The sequence below is a fragment of the Astyanax mexicanus genome, chromosome 11 (genome assembly GCF_023375975.1).
Source record: "Astyanax mexicanus isolate ESR-SI-001 chromosome 11, AstMex3_surface, whole genome shotgun sequence".
In the NCBI taxonomy this organism is placed as follows: Eukaryota; Metazoa; Chordata; class Actinopteri; order Characiformes; family Acestrorhamphidae; genus Astyanax; species Astyanax mexicanus.
This window is the reverse complement of record NC_064418.1, coordinates 11731333-11746467: the sequence shown is the minus strand read 5'-3', so window position 1 is coordinate 11746467 and position 15135 is coordinate 11731333. Positions and strand designations below refer to the sequence as shown.

The 15135-nt window shown below is 39.2% G+C and overlaps 1 protein-coding gene across 1 annotated transcript in view; it reads left to right on the top strand.

The window, feature by feature from the left end:
- The window catches only part of ramp1 (receptor activity modifying protein 1), a 61213-nt gene extending 47593 nt beyond the window's left edge, over positions 1–13620 (top strand). The window contains exon 3 of the mRNA XM_007260574.4: positions 11425–13620. Coding sequence (XP_007260636.1) covers positions 11425–11680 — 256 coding nt within the window. The 3' untranslated portion in view covers positions 11681–13620. The remainder of the gene's footprint in view (positions 1–11424) is intronic.
- The last annotated feature ends 1515 nt before the right edge of the window (positions 13621–15135 follow it).

Genomic DNA, 15135 nt, shown 5'->3' with positions numbered 1-15135 from the left:
TATAACTGAATATAATTCTGGAGCATGTTTGTGACACTGCTGCATTATTTCATATTAAATACAGAGATATAGCCAAGGTGCAGCCACTGTATACTTTTCTGTATACAGTATATTCATTTCTAGAAGCCTCGTTAAGTCCTCCGCGTATGTAAACACACAGCAGCTCTATAGCCTATGTTATGAGGACATTTTCCTCATTTGTGATTCTCATATCAGTATGGGCCACCTGTGGACCGCACACACATGCCTCCCACTCTGATCCCAGGGCTTACGAGATTGTTTCCATGCTTTCTGCTCTGAGCGAAACACAACAGGACAGATAGGCACTTGGTGACATTAATGACTTTGAAAGATCGATTGAGAGTACACATTAATGTGTGTTCCAGTCAGCATGTCCTAAGCTTCAGCCTCCTGGCTGCTGGCTGACTCTCACATCTGCCTTATATATATATTGATTCATATATATATATATATATATATATATATATATATATATATATATATATATATATATATATGTATATAGATATGGAAAAAAATAAGAGACCACTTAAAAATGAGTTTCTTTGATTTTACCAAATTGAAGCCTCTGGAATATAATCAAGAGGAAGATGGATGATCACAAGGCATCAAACCAAACTGCTTAAATTTTTACACCAGGAGTGGCATAACGTTATTCAAAAGCAGAATGTGAGACTGGTGGAGGAGAACATGCCAAGATGCACGAAAACTGTGATTAAAAACCAGGGTTATTTTACCAAATATTGATTTCTGAACCCTACAACTTTTTTCTTTGCATTATTTGGGGTCTGAAAGATCTGCATCTTTTTTTGTTATTTCCACCATTTCTCATTTTCTGCAAATACATGCTCTGAATGTCAATGTTTTTATTTAGAATTTGGGTGAAATGTTGTCCGTAGTTTATAAAATAAAACAACAATGTTCATTTTACTCACCTTTAAATAGCAAAATTGAGGAAAAAAAGAGAAACTGAAGTGGTCTCCTAATTTTTTCCATAGCTGTATCCCTGTCTGATCTGACCAGTGTGCTCATGGCAAGGTGATGTGAATTAACAGAATTCTATCACTCAAATCACTCCTCGATCCACAGTGTCACATGTGTACCACACACTGCAGCAGGTGGAAACAAGCATGATCTGGGCTGACAGACAAACAACTTAAAATTGCAGAAATCACATCCACATTCAATGCAGGAGACCCCACACACATATCCCACAGGTCAGTACAGCACTCTATAGATTCCATGTGATAGGACTTGATTTTATTACTTTATATTTAACTGGTGCAAATTCCGTAGCTTTATGAAAAACCCATCCTGTCACAACAATCTGCAGTGGGCAGGAGCTCCTCTCAGCAGCTTCCTAAAACTCTAAACATTACAATAACTGATTTCCACAAAATAGGAGATGTGCTCTAAGTGTTTTTTAATTAATGTTTTTCTTGTAAAGTTAAAAGGATCTGTGGAGGTCTATAGGATGAGAAAGAAGAAGAAATGCTTCTGAGAGAAATGCTTGTAGGATTGCTGGAAAGGTAAATCAGAACCCCACGTTTGACTGAAAAAAGAAAACATGAGAAAGCTTTAGCAGACTCTGCAAACTACAGGTCAGAGAGTGTTGCAGACCTGGATTCGAGTGCAATGTCAGGGTTGATAACAATCAGCACAGTCCCATGGTCATGTGGAGCTTTGTCCCCGGCACCCTGCAATCTCCCTAACTGGCTATATATATTGGTGTTAAACCGTTTGGAAATTCAATCTGTGACTTGTATGGGCTCTGAGCTTTTTCTATTTTCCCAGCTGTGCTTTCAGTACCGGCCTGTTAGAAAAACACTCAAAGGCTGAAGGAAGTTTAGACCACAGGCGTTACTGTCTATTATATGAATGATCTATATAGGTATAGCAAGCAAAAGTGTTTCTTGGGTTTTTTTTTGCAGGTGATGCAAATGTGACTGGAGTTAATGAAAAAAGTGTAAGCTCGAGCAGACCAGCGCTGATGTTTGCCACCATAATAATCAAACATTTGTTTAGGTTACCTGTATGCGTAAGTCTCCTGAGACACATCTAACACCTGAGGAGAAATATCATGCCACTGTAATCTTGCAAGATCTTGTGGCATGTGATCTTGGCACCTTACTACTAGAAGACTGTTAATGTAGCTGTGAAATCCAATCAGAAGCAATCATAGGAGACCCATTTAAAATTCAGGGTGAACAGTTATACTTTTTTGCAGTCATTTGTGATCAGAACATCCAGTGTTCTTTCCTCAACGAAAAGTGCCTTGCTTGTGTCAACAAGCTAAGCTAAACTCCTCTTCAATAATCACACTGACAAGAAAATCCAATATTTCTCTCTTTTCTAAAGTCATTTAGAAAAGGGTAAAACTGATAAGAAATTAACATAAAACATCAACTGAAGTATCATTGTACCAGGAAAATAAATGAGCTAGAAATTAATTCGCATTATCTATAGTAAGCACGGGTGAATAGCATTTAGTAAATTAATCTGCTTAATCCAATTTACATTCACATAACTTCCCATATGCTTGAAAATATAGAGAAATAAACATCAGAAATAAACATTTTACACACAGGCGATGCCATCTAAGACCAAATATCGAATACAAGAATAACATCCATGTTTTCCACAGCCATCGCTTAGGCTAGACACTCAAAAATGACATCAACAGCCCACGCCTCTAAACTCAAAGCTCACAGTCTTTAAACTGCATATATAACCTTGCCAGTAGGTGGCGCTAAAGCACAAGTAAAGAAAAGAGGACAATACCCCAGAATGCATGTTATTAATGCCAGGTGTGAATAGGGCCTTTGATAAGACATCTATTCTGATCACCTCACACCAAACCAAATGACTCCGACATTGAAAATTTGTCTATTTATCTGTTAGAAGTTCACAAGCAGGCGCTTTGCTTGGACGCACACATAGCATAAATAACTCATTTTCCGATGTAAGCAGTTTACTTTGAAACTGAAGCCAAGCGAAGCGCTGCTAACATGAAACCCGACTGGAGATACGAGAGCAAAACAGTGGCTGCATTACATTTAAGTGCAAGAACCTGTCAAAACATTTTGGGAAATTCATGAGAACACGATGTGATGTTTCTAAATGTTCTAAGGGACAATGTTTTCTTATTCCTCCACTGGTTTGTTTACCACTTAGTAATTCAGGCCAGTTTCTAGTCCAGATGACCCTCCCCCAGAAGTGACAGGAGAGATTATACAAGCAGGTTCTCCAATTCCACTGCCTTCTCTGCTAAATATACCATAACAGCACCTGACGGCGCAGTAATGAGACCAACCACAGCCCAACAATTAGATCCCCCAAATCATCTTTTACACTGATGTCTTATTGCCAATAGAGACTCCCCCAGGGGTTATTTCTGTTTAGAAAGGTCACACCAGACTGCAGCCTAAGTTTAAATGTCTTCAGTGAGTAAACGATACTTGAGGGAACGATTCAGTGCATCATAAAAGCTCAAATTTGATATTTTCTTATGCAAATAGTAATTATACTTGAATTAAACAAGTCATTCCATTTCAACATGTAGCACATGAATAGTAATACTATTGTTTATTCATATATTCGTATAGCATCTTTTATAGCTGCTTAACGAGAACAGTCACAAAAAAAACTAAACGTTAAAACCATAAACAAGCCATAGAGTAGATAAAAACGTCAAAAAATAATGTCTGACTTATAAGACATATTATCAAGCAGTATTTCTTAAGCAGCTATAATGTTAAAAAAACACCCGCCTAATACTCTTGTCACAACAAACCACAGGACTAGGGGTGCAAGAAAATTATTAATTAGATAATTCGAAGTGTCGCAACACTATTACTACTATTACTACTTATACATATAAGACCAAAGAACTCACCAGACAGGTAAGAGATAAAGTTTAAAGCAGGGTTAGGCTTTGAAAACATATTCCAAGCTTTGAGCATCCCAATGAGCACTGTTTAATCTATTATCGAAAAGATTAAAAAGTATTCTACAATTGCAAACCTACCAAGACATGGTTATTCACCCAAACTGACAAATCGAGCAAGGAAACCATTGGTCAGAGAAGCAGCCACAAGAGGCCCATGGTCACTCTGGAGGAGCTGCAGAAATCCACAGCTCAAGTGGAAGAATCTGTCCGAAGGATAACTATAAGTTGTGCACTCCACAAAACTGGCCTTTATGAAAGAGTGGCAAGAAGAAATCCATTGTTGAAAGAAAGACATAACACATTCTGTTTGCAGTTTACCACAAGCCATGTAGGGGAGAGAGCAAACATGTGGAAGAAGATGCTTTGGTCAGATGAGACCAAAGTTGAACTTTTGGCCTAAATGCAAAGCGCTGCTCATCACCCTTGTGGTGTAAAAAAAAAAAAAAAGATTAGTGACAGAACAAACACGGAAATCTGAATCTGGATCAGGTAAAATGAAATTATTGAATTGGAGAAAAGACAGAATACATTACAAAGCATGCGTTCAAGTCTCTCCCCCCGTATAGCCAACAAATCAGCGTATTTTTACCTTTTTAGATCCCCTCAAGCATATTACCTTTTATGGTAAAAAGTCCACGTATCCTGGTACATCACCTGGCCAGTCTTGGCCAGCCCGGTCCGGTGCATTCCTACAGCCTGGGGCGTGGGTGAAGCTTACAATTTAGTGACACGTAGCTTTCAGAACCATCCAGTGCGCTGGTCAGTAACTTGTGTCACGTATATTTTATGGTTGATGCCCGAGGGATGTGTTCATGTGGTCACCTGTCCCGCACGCCCATGTTAGCAACATACGCACATTCTAATCTCTGCAGCTTGTCACGTACCTCCAGTCACATTTACATACATGATTAAGAAATAATTTACCCTCCTTATTGATTATGAATCACCTTAAATAAATACATTTCCATCACACCCTGAACCCACCATCCGCACTGTGAAACATAGTGGTGGCAGCATCATGCTGTAGGGATGATTTTCTTTAGCACAGGGGACAGGGAAGCTGGTCAGACTTGATGGGAAATTTGCTCACAAATCACAGACACTCACAGAGACTCTCCATCCAACCTGGATGAGCTTGAGCTATTTGGTAAAAATGAATGGGCAAAAATCTCATTATCTCTAGTCTCTAGATGTGCAAAGCTGGTAGACAAACCCCAAAAAACTTGCAGCTGTAATTGCAGTAAAAGGTGGCTGTGCTAAGTATTGAGATAGAGATTGAGATTGAGGGCTGAATACTTTTGCACGTCACACTTTTCAGATTTTTATTTTATTGAAATTTTGAAAACCATGCATCGTTTTTGTTCCACTTTACAACTATGTGCTATTTTGTGTTGATCTTTCTTTTTCTCAACATTTTGTGGTTTTAAGGTATCAAATTTACAAAAAACCTCTCAATATCTATATATATATATTGAATCGTTTCACATCAGTAGTGCGCCTAGGGTGCTCATGACCCGTTCCTCACTTTTTCATTGTTGTTCTTCCTTGGAGTGCTTTTTGTAGGTATTGACCTACATACCAGGAACACCCCCACGATACCTGCCTGATGTTCTGAATATGTTGTGACACACTGTTTTTTGTCATAGTGTCTCAGATTCTTATGTTCATCCATTTTTCCTGCTTTTCCTGCTAGCACATCACCTACAAGCATTGGCCGTTCGTTTGCTGCCTAATATATTCACCACTTTATACAAACAATAAGTGTCATTGGTTTTAATGTTAAGCCTGTAATTGTACACTGTATCTAACATTGGCTACAACACTGCAACATCATTGTGACAAAGACGGAGAATCATTCATCATACTGAGCTAATCAGCACAAAGGCCAAGCCCCTGGCAGTGCTGAGCTATATGAAGACATTCATCACTCAAAATACAGGACAAAGGCCTCAGTCCCAGTGTGTGCTCTGCATATATGCACTGCGTCTGTGCGCACACACACACACACACACACACACACACAGACACACACTCACACTGGCCCTCATTATCTGCAGACTACACTATGTGTCCAAATGTCTGTGGACATCCCTTCTAATGAACGGCTACCTTAAGCTACTTTAAGTTGCAAATGCACACACACAGTTTATCACACAGTTTGTCTAGTCCCTATAGAGAAGTATTGCCAATACAACAGGACTCTCTGAAACAAACATATCATCCCTATCCAATGAAGAACAAGTATACCTAAAACATCAATTTTACTTTTTTTAATTTTGGAGAAATTCTATGGGTCCATTCATTAAGATATTTTGACACAGTGTTTGACACAGAGACAATTTGTTTGTTGAAATTATGTCGTAATCTAAAAATCTACAAAAATGGAGATACTTGTTTTTCATTGGGCAGCTACAATATGCTGGCACCCTGCCTTGCGCCAGGGGTTGGCCAGAGGGGTATAAAATCTCCCAGCATTGAGCTGTGGAACAGTAGAACTGTGTTCTCTGGAATGATGATGCTCCATCCAATTAATTTGGGATGAGTTAGGAAGCTAGGGTTTGGGTGGTTGGGTGCCATCCAAAATCCTTACTTACCTCACTAAGGTGCTTGTTGCTGAATGAATGCAGTTAAAGCATCACAGCAAAACCTTGAGACAGTTACTCTGATAAAAGCAGCATAAACTCAATCATTATTTTTAGTACCCTTGATTTCAGAAGAAACAATGTATAGTAAGGCTGCATTATATTGGAAAATTGCATTTTTTCGACTATATATATTGCGATAATGTATAAGCATTTTTCTGGTATTAAAAGCATGATTCCAGCTGTAACAGGAAATATCTGTGCAAAACTGTGTGGAACTAAGGTGCACAGCATTGGACATGCTGTCTGCGCTGCGTTTACAGGCACGTGTCCAACCACGTGGAGGTTACCTTTTGTTTACACCCGCTACCCCTCCACCTTGTGCTCCCCCTCCCCCTCGTGTTTCTTGTCAGCAGCAGACACAGAGACAGCGCTGCTGACTCAGAACACTGTGTATCTATTTCCTGTGTCAAGAATCAAAACATTGCAACATGGCGTGTTTGTTTTTATCGCCTTAGGTGACATTGTGCATCGCGCATCACACATCACGATGGCGATGCTTAAACGATATATTGTGCAGTCCTACCATATAGTGCATATGTCTGTATGAGTGTGGAAATAAATACTGTGGTTAGTTAGTGTTGATGTAAAGTAAAATGAAATATTGGCGCAGCTTTGTTTACTGAATTTGCTTTGGCATGTTGTTTTAATCGGCCAGTCTAATTACACACTGCCCACAGCTACTGTACTAATCAATACCCTCAATACCCTGACCCCAGCATTTACCCCTGGCCATCAGACCAGCATGCGACTGTGTGTGTGTGTGTGTGTGTGTGAGTAAGCATCTGAACACACTCTTTTCATTTCAGCCTCAGTGATTCTCCCCTGATGCAGCTAGAGGGGCTTTGATAGAGTGAAATGACCCTCAGTAATGACAGAGGACACTGACCACTCTCTGCTCACATCACAACCAAGCTCCACCTCCACCACACTCAACCCATCCATCTCTCTTTCTCTCTTTCCTTCTCCCTCCCCTTCTCTATCTCACTCTCTCTTTCCCTCTCTCCTTCTGTCACTCGTTCTTTCTATCAGTCTAACTCTCCTTCTGTTAGTGTTTCTCTCAATCTCTATATTTATCATTGTCTTTGACACTATTTCTCTTCTAGTATTCCTTCTCTCTCTCCACTGTCAGTTGTTCTTACTCATTCTCACTTCCCCTTTTTACTCTGTCTCTCTCTACTTCTCTCTGATCACTCTCTCTTTGTTACTTTGTTTCTCTCTATCCCTTTCCTGTTCCTTTTCTCTCTCTATCATGTTTTTTCATACTCTCACGCTTCTTCTCACTCATTTTTTTTCTCACTCTCTCCTACTGTCAGTTGTTCTTTCTCACTCCATCTCACCATCTAACATTACATTTTTCACGGTCACTCGTTCTTTCGCCCACTCTGTCTCTCTCTATATCTCTCTGATCACTCTTTCTGTTACTTTGTTTCTATGTATCTATCTCTTTCCTATTCCCTTTCTCTCTCTCTGTCTTTTTTGTAATTTTATGCTTGCCCTCACTCATTCTATTTCTCACGTTGTCTTTATCTTTGCTTTTACTTTTTTCTCTCTTGTCTATTATTTGTTCTTTCTCACTCCATCTCTTAAAATCTTTCCTGTTACTTTTTATCTCTGTCTCTCTCTATCTCTATCTCCTTCTGTAACTCATTCTTTCTCTCACTCTCTCCTACTGTCAGTTGTGCTTTCTCACTTTCTATCTCTCACCCACTATCTTACATTTTTTACTTTGTCACTCGTTCTTTCTCCCACTCTGTCTCTCTCTGTATCTCTGAATACTGTCTCTTTTTTTCTGTTTATTTCTATCCTTATTACGGTTCTCTTTCTGTCACTTGTTTTTTCATACTCTCACATTTCCTGCTGTTACTCATCCTTTCTCTCTATCTCCTACTGTGATTCCTTTCTTACTCTATTTCACGTTTCCTCTATCCCTTTCCTATTACTTTTCTCTCTATCTTTCTGTCACTTGTTATTGTTGTTATGTGTTATGTGTTGTTTCTTACTCTCACACTCCTTCTGTCACATTTTTTTTCCCCAATTTCTCTCCTATCTTACTGTTTTCTCTCTCTTATCTATCATTTGTTCTTTATCACTTTGTCACTCACAATTTCTCCTATTACTTTTTTCACGCTGTCACTTGTTCTTTCTCTCAACACCTCTTCTATTACATTACATATACTTTATCCTTCTGTCAATCATTTTCCCTCTCAATCTATTATGCAGTCACTCTTTCCTTCTCTCGTAAACTTTTCTTTTTGCTTTTCTCTCACTCCCTACTGTCATTCATTATTCTCTCTATTACTCTTCTCCCTATTGCTCTTTTTCTATCCCAAATTCTTTCTTTCACTCTTCTTCTGTCAATTTTTTCTTAGTTTCTCCTTTTGTAACGCTTTCATCACTTTTTCCTTCTCCTACTGTCACTCAGTCTCTTGTATCACCTTTAATTTTTCCTGTCTTTCTTTTTTCATTTTCTTCCTTTCTTTGTTACTCACTCATTCTTTTTCTCTTCTATTACTTTTTTCATACTTTCTGTTTTATTCTCAATATTATAATCTCCAATCACTCCATCTATTACTCTTTTCTCTTTCTATTACCTGTTCTTTCTGCCACTCTGTTTTTGTCCTTTAATCTTTCTTTCTCCCTTTCTGTCACTCATTCTTTCTATTTCTCTCTCATTCTGTGATTTTCATTATTTCTTTCACTCAACTCTCATTCCTACACTTGTTCTGTCATTATGTCACTTATTCTCACACAGTGACATATCTCTCTCACTTTCTCTCTCGTTCTGTCACTCACACTTTGTCTACTATTACAGTTTCTTTCTTAGCTTCTGTCAATTGTTCTATCTCAGTTTGCTATCACAATTACTCCCTCTGTCACTCTGTCATTCTTTCCTGGTATCACTTTTTCCTAACTGTTTTTGCTTTTTCACTTTTTGTCACTCCCCTCTTCTTGTTTCTTTTGTCACTTTTTTTTTCTCCCCCTCTCTTTTTCTGTTTATCTGTCTCCCTCTCTGTCCTTCTCTCTCTATATATATTTCTTTTTTAGTACTTGTTCTCCTTGCCCCCTCTCTCCCCTCTCTCTCTCTGTCTCTACCCTAGTCTGTTCACCCTGGTCAGTCTATTTATAACCGTGGCTGGGCCGCGTGTGCGACGCCTGGCTTGGCCAGCGAGCTTTTAATGGTGAGTGCTGTTCCGGGGTGAGCTGCCCGTAGTGGCATTTCCCCAGCAGGGATAAAGATGGCTTAGGGAATGGCAGCCCGAGCTTTCCGAGAGCGCAGAGAGCACGGCTCGTTTTCCCCTAGTGGAATGTGGGACACCAGCGGGTGTCCGGGTCACCCCTGGCCACATGGAGAGAGGGGGAAAGGGGAAGAAGAGGAACAACAGAGAGAGAGAGAGAGAGAGAGAGCAAGTTTAATGTCTGCTGTCTCAAAACCAAAAATGGTACCAATTCAATTCAACTGAAGGAGAAATTATACACTATAAATTTACAGTGTATTTTAAAGCAGTATAATACTGTATTTTGTAAGAAAAGTTGGTTCAGTTTTCAGCAAACTAGCACACACAATGCCTCATTTGCATGCGTTAATTACATTTCGCTGCACTTACAGCTGCAAGTGTTTTGGGATATGTCTCTACCAGCTTTCCACATCTAAGACTTGAGATTTTTGCCTATTCTTCTTTACAAAATAGCTCAAGCTAAGCCAGGTTGGATAGAGAGTGTCTGGGCCATTCTAACACAAATATTATTAGATCAAATTCATTCCACTGTACCGTAGTTCTGGCTGCATGTTAAGGCTCACTGTCTTGCTGGAAGGTGAATCTCCTTCCCAGTTTTAAGTCTTTTCCATCTTCCAACAGATTTTCTTTTTTCTTAGTGCCAAACTTCCCTGTACCTGCTGAAAAAAAAAGCATACCGACGGCATGATTTCTTCAATATTCCATAAATGCCAGATTTGTGGAGTGCATGACTTGTCTTGTGGACAGATTCTCTTACCTGAGCTGTGGATTTCTGCAGCTCCTCCAGAGTGACCATGGGCCTCTTGGCTGCTTCTCTGACAAGCTCTCCTTGCTTGATCTATTAGTTTGGGTGAATGTAGGGTGACCAAACGTCCGTATTTCCCGGGACATGTCCGTATTTCACGTCCTGTCCCGGGCGTCCCGGGTTTTTTTTTAGAAAGTGAGGAAATGTCCAGGTTTTTAAATTATCTTCATTGGACCAGAGAGCAGTAGACAGCGTGACTGTCAGCGTGGAGCCCTCCCTCCCTGCCTTCCAGCGCAGTCTCACAGTAAGAGCACACACACAACGCTCCACCCCTCAACCACCCCCACCCCTCCCGCCCCTGCTACCAGGTGTCCTGGTTTACCCAAATGAAAATATGGTCACCCTAGGTGAATGGCCATGTCTTGGTAGGTTGCATTTTTGGATGGTGGATTGAACAGTGCTCCTTGGCCTACACCGAACAGGTGTATTTATACTAAGACTAAATTTCACACAGCTAGACCATAATAACTAATTTAGTGACTTAACCGATTGCACTGGACTTTATTTAGGGGTTTCAGAGTAAAGGGGGCTGAATACATTTGCATGTAATTTTATTTTATTAAATATTGTGTATCACTTTTGCTCCACTTCACAATGATGTGCTACTTTGTGTTGATCTATCAATTAAAATCTCAATACAATACATTCAAGTTTGTGGTTTAAGGTGACAAAATGTGCAAGCCACTGTATATGCTTTGAACATGGGCTTAGCCAATCAGATTTTCCATTTAATGTTTTTTTTTTGTTGTTGTTGTTTTTTTCCTGAAGGTCCTATGGGGAGTTGACAAACTGCACGTTCCTGGTGGCGCTGAAGATGAACTGCTTCTGGCCCAACAGGCTGGTGGACGAATTCTTCATCCGCGTGCACCGGCACTACTTCCAGGACTGCTCACTGTCGGGCCGGCTGCTTCACGACCCGCCCAACCGTATCCTGGGGCCTTTTATCATAGTGCCCATACTGGTCACGTTGCTCATGACGGCTCTAGTGGTGTGGAGGAGTAAGCGCAGTGAAGGCATCGTGTAGGGCAGCCCTGAACACCAAAGTGCCCTTCATAAATAACACATCACATGACAACATCCTGAGAGCACATAGTATACTGATGCTGCTGCTGCTGCAACCTACAGACCTTTCTGTGCGACTGATTGCTTGTATCTTGTCATTGACTGGTTGGCCAGCGAAGCAACCTAATGCATAAACATTTACACATACATGCAAACACACACACACACGTCACATGCCAACAGTTCTACTCTACTAAAGACTGCCCGCCCACACACTGGCAAACAGATTCGCAAAGGACTTTACTTCCAAAGAGTCAGAGTTGTATGGATCTATACAGGAAGTTTCCATAAGGATGCCTCATCAGTTGCAGCATAAGCAGATCTGCCCTCTGAACAAACGGACACTAGCTGAATGAACCTTATTTACAAACTGAAAAAAAAAACACACAAATATCTAAAGCAAAAGGAAAGACACTGTGTGTGTTATATGTGTGTGTGTGTGTGTGTGTGTGTGTCTTGGGACTCCTCATTATTATCCACAAACGTTGAACTCAACAGCTTGCACTCATATGCCATTACTCATGTGTATCATGCCAAATGTTGACAGCACTTATTGTAGTAAATATTGTTGTTCTGTTGCAACAAAACCTTGTAGTTTAAAAATATTATGTAAACATTAATGTAAAGAATGTGTCATAAGACTTTCATGAAGGGCAGCATTCCTAACATCCACTGAGGTAACATTACACTCACCTTCAAAAAAAGGGTTGCATCACCACAAAAAGAGTGTTTTGGATTGCAATGCTATTTAAAATAAAGTAAAAAGTTACAGAAACAGTTTATATTTACACTTTCCACCTGCGTTAATAGCAACGCAGTTTAAATAGCAACAGAGCTTATAAATATATATATATATATACATATTGATGGGAGTACACAGGAAACAGGAAATGAGGCAGATCTTTTTTTCAAAGACACACAATCCAATAAACAGACAAGGGTCGAATCACTGGCAAACAGGGTAATTTAGAGTCTTAGGCAAAGACGAAGTCGAAGCATGAGGCAAAAGGTTAAAATTCCAAAACAAAAACACTAGGACTAGAACTGCTCAGAGCTTAGAGTTCAGAAGATTGAAATACTAAGACTTCTAAGAGTCTATAGCCGGAGGCTCCTTTATAGAGTATGTGAATAGCATTCAGGTGAGTGTGCCAGTGATCAGAACTCTGGTGATGCTGAGCACTGTTGGGCAGGAGAGTGTGGAGTTGTAGGGCTGACATATGCTCTGAAAGTGAGATGTGTTCAGGTAAATTTCTTGTGTATTACTATCTTGGCAATGGTACACACAAGTGCACCACTGACTACCCACCAAGGTGCAATCCTGTCACTTAATTCTTTCCGAGTGCAACCATGTTTTTGATGTTGAGTGTATATGAAACTGAAACTGTTGGAATAGGCATATATAATGATACATGTTTATAACATGCAGGTGTTATATACAGGCCTATTAATGCTACCCTTCATAAGAGTGTTCATAGAAGTTTTTTGTTTTCCAAGTCATTTTGGGACGTTTCTTGTTGTTCACTACACTAAAACCTCCACACAATGTAAACAGCAGCTGGCATAATTTAAGTTTTGTTAATGAACAAGGTTTTCATATGACGGCCACTATGTGTAATTCTGTTATTTAATATAGAAATAGAATAGAATAAAGCACTTTGAAGTCACAATAACCACGCCATGTAAATGCCAATGACTCTGAGATTCTGTTGACAGTGAATCTGGGGAGTAAAACAAAGGTTACTTGAACTTGGATGTATGTTTTGCGACAGAAATGTAGTTTACTAGGCTACTCGTCTCACTACAGTTTTGGAACATTTTGGAATGACTTACATTGTTTTTTCATTATATACAGTAATATTTTATGGCACTTATAAAGTGTTGAAATAAATCTAAAAGAATGATTTTGAAAGTGTTTTATTCAGTATTTATAAAAACTACACTTAAAAAATTTAGTGATTCCATTCCATAAAGATTCAAATATTGCATGGAAAATGTATATGATTCAATATGTTCTATCAGCCTACATCACGTAAAATGCTTAACCATACATCCCAAAACATGTGTTGAAACCTGTATACCAGTATTCTAATCTTTTTTGGGAAGAAGAATCTTTTCTTACATTTTTTACAGGTTAAGTATGCTGTTATTTGGATAAGGAAGTTAGGCGAAAAGCATTCAAACTAATGTATGGTATCTGATAGATATCAGCATAATGAAAAAGTGCTATCAGGCCACCCCTAGTTTTGAAGAGATTCTACAGTTGTGCCCAAAAATATTTGGACAGTGAAACAATCTTCATGGTTTGGGCTCTGCATACCATCAAACCAGTTTTGATATGAAATATATGAGATAATGTTGATGTATAAACAGGTTTAATTTAAGGGGTTGAACAAAAATATCTGATGAAACTTTTCGGAATTTCTACAAAGCCTCCTCATTTCAAGAGATCAAAAGTACCGTATTTTTCGCACTATAAGGGGCATTATAAGGTGAACCATCAATAAACATCTATTTTCTGAATGTTAATCTATACAGATTTCTCTCTTAAAAACTGTCTATTTGGGTGAGTAAAGCACTTCGGTTTATTTATAGTAAGCTTAGGTTTACAGATTTCCACTAAAGCTGGAGCATTAGCATTAGCAACTAACCGCTAGCGGTAAGAAGCTAAGGCCACTCCACAGAGCTACACTGAGTGTTCCGGTAAGCCTGGGCAATATTAGCTAGCGGTTCGACTCATGTAGCTTGTTTTAACACAGTAAACACACAGACTTCAGCTAGCGTTGTGGTTAGCGGGTAATGCTAATGCTGTTCCAACAGTGGTAGTCAGAGTAAGCAGCAGGGAACACCTCTGAATGGCCAAAGAGCTAACGCTTAGCATGGTTAGCAGCTAATGCTAATACTGAAGGAGAACTAAACTGAAACTAGTTTATAACGCTGTATTTAAGCGGAGTGGCTTTACTGCTACTTACACCCTGACTGGTAAAATTTATACATATGGTGCACTGATGATTTTTGGGAAAATTCAAAGATTTTAAGTGTGCCTTATAGTGTGAAAAATAAGGTAATTGGGCAAATTACAAAAAAATGCTATTCTATGCTCTTCACTGGCTATTGCCTTGATAATGGTTTGACAAAGTAATCCCTTGCTTATGTGGTTGTAACCACGCAGTGTAAACATGGGGCTTGATCCAGCTTGAACATCTTATTTGTATAAAAGTGACAGAGCCCAAGTTCCTTAAATGGCTCCTTCTGAAAGGAACTGAAACTGGTAAGAATAGAGCTGAAGAGATGTCTTTATGTGAGAGTGATTTTGTGCAGAAAACTTCCTGAACATGTTTTGTTTAGCCAATAGACATAGACATTTAACTTTTGTAAAAACAGATATAATATGTCTTCTTTAATGATCTGAAATTTGTA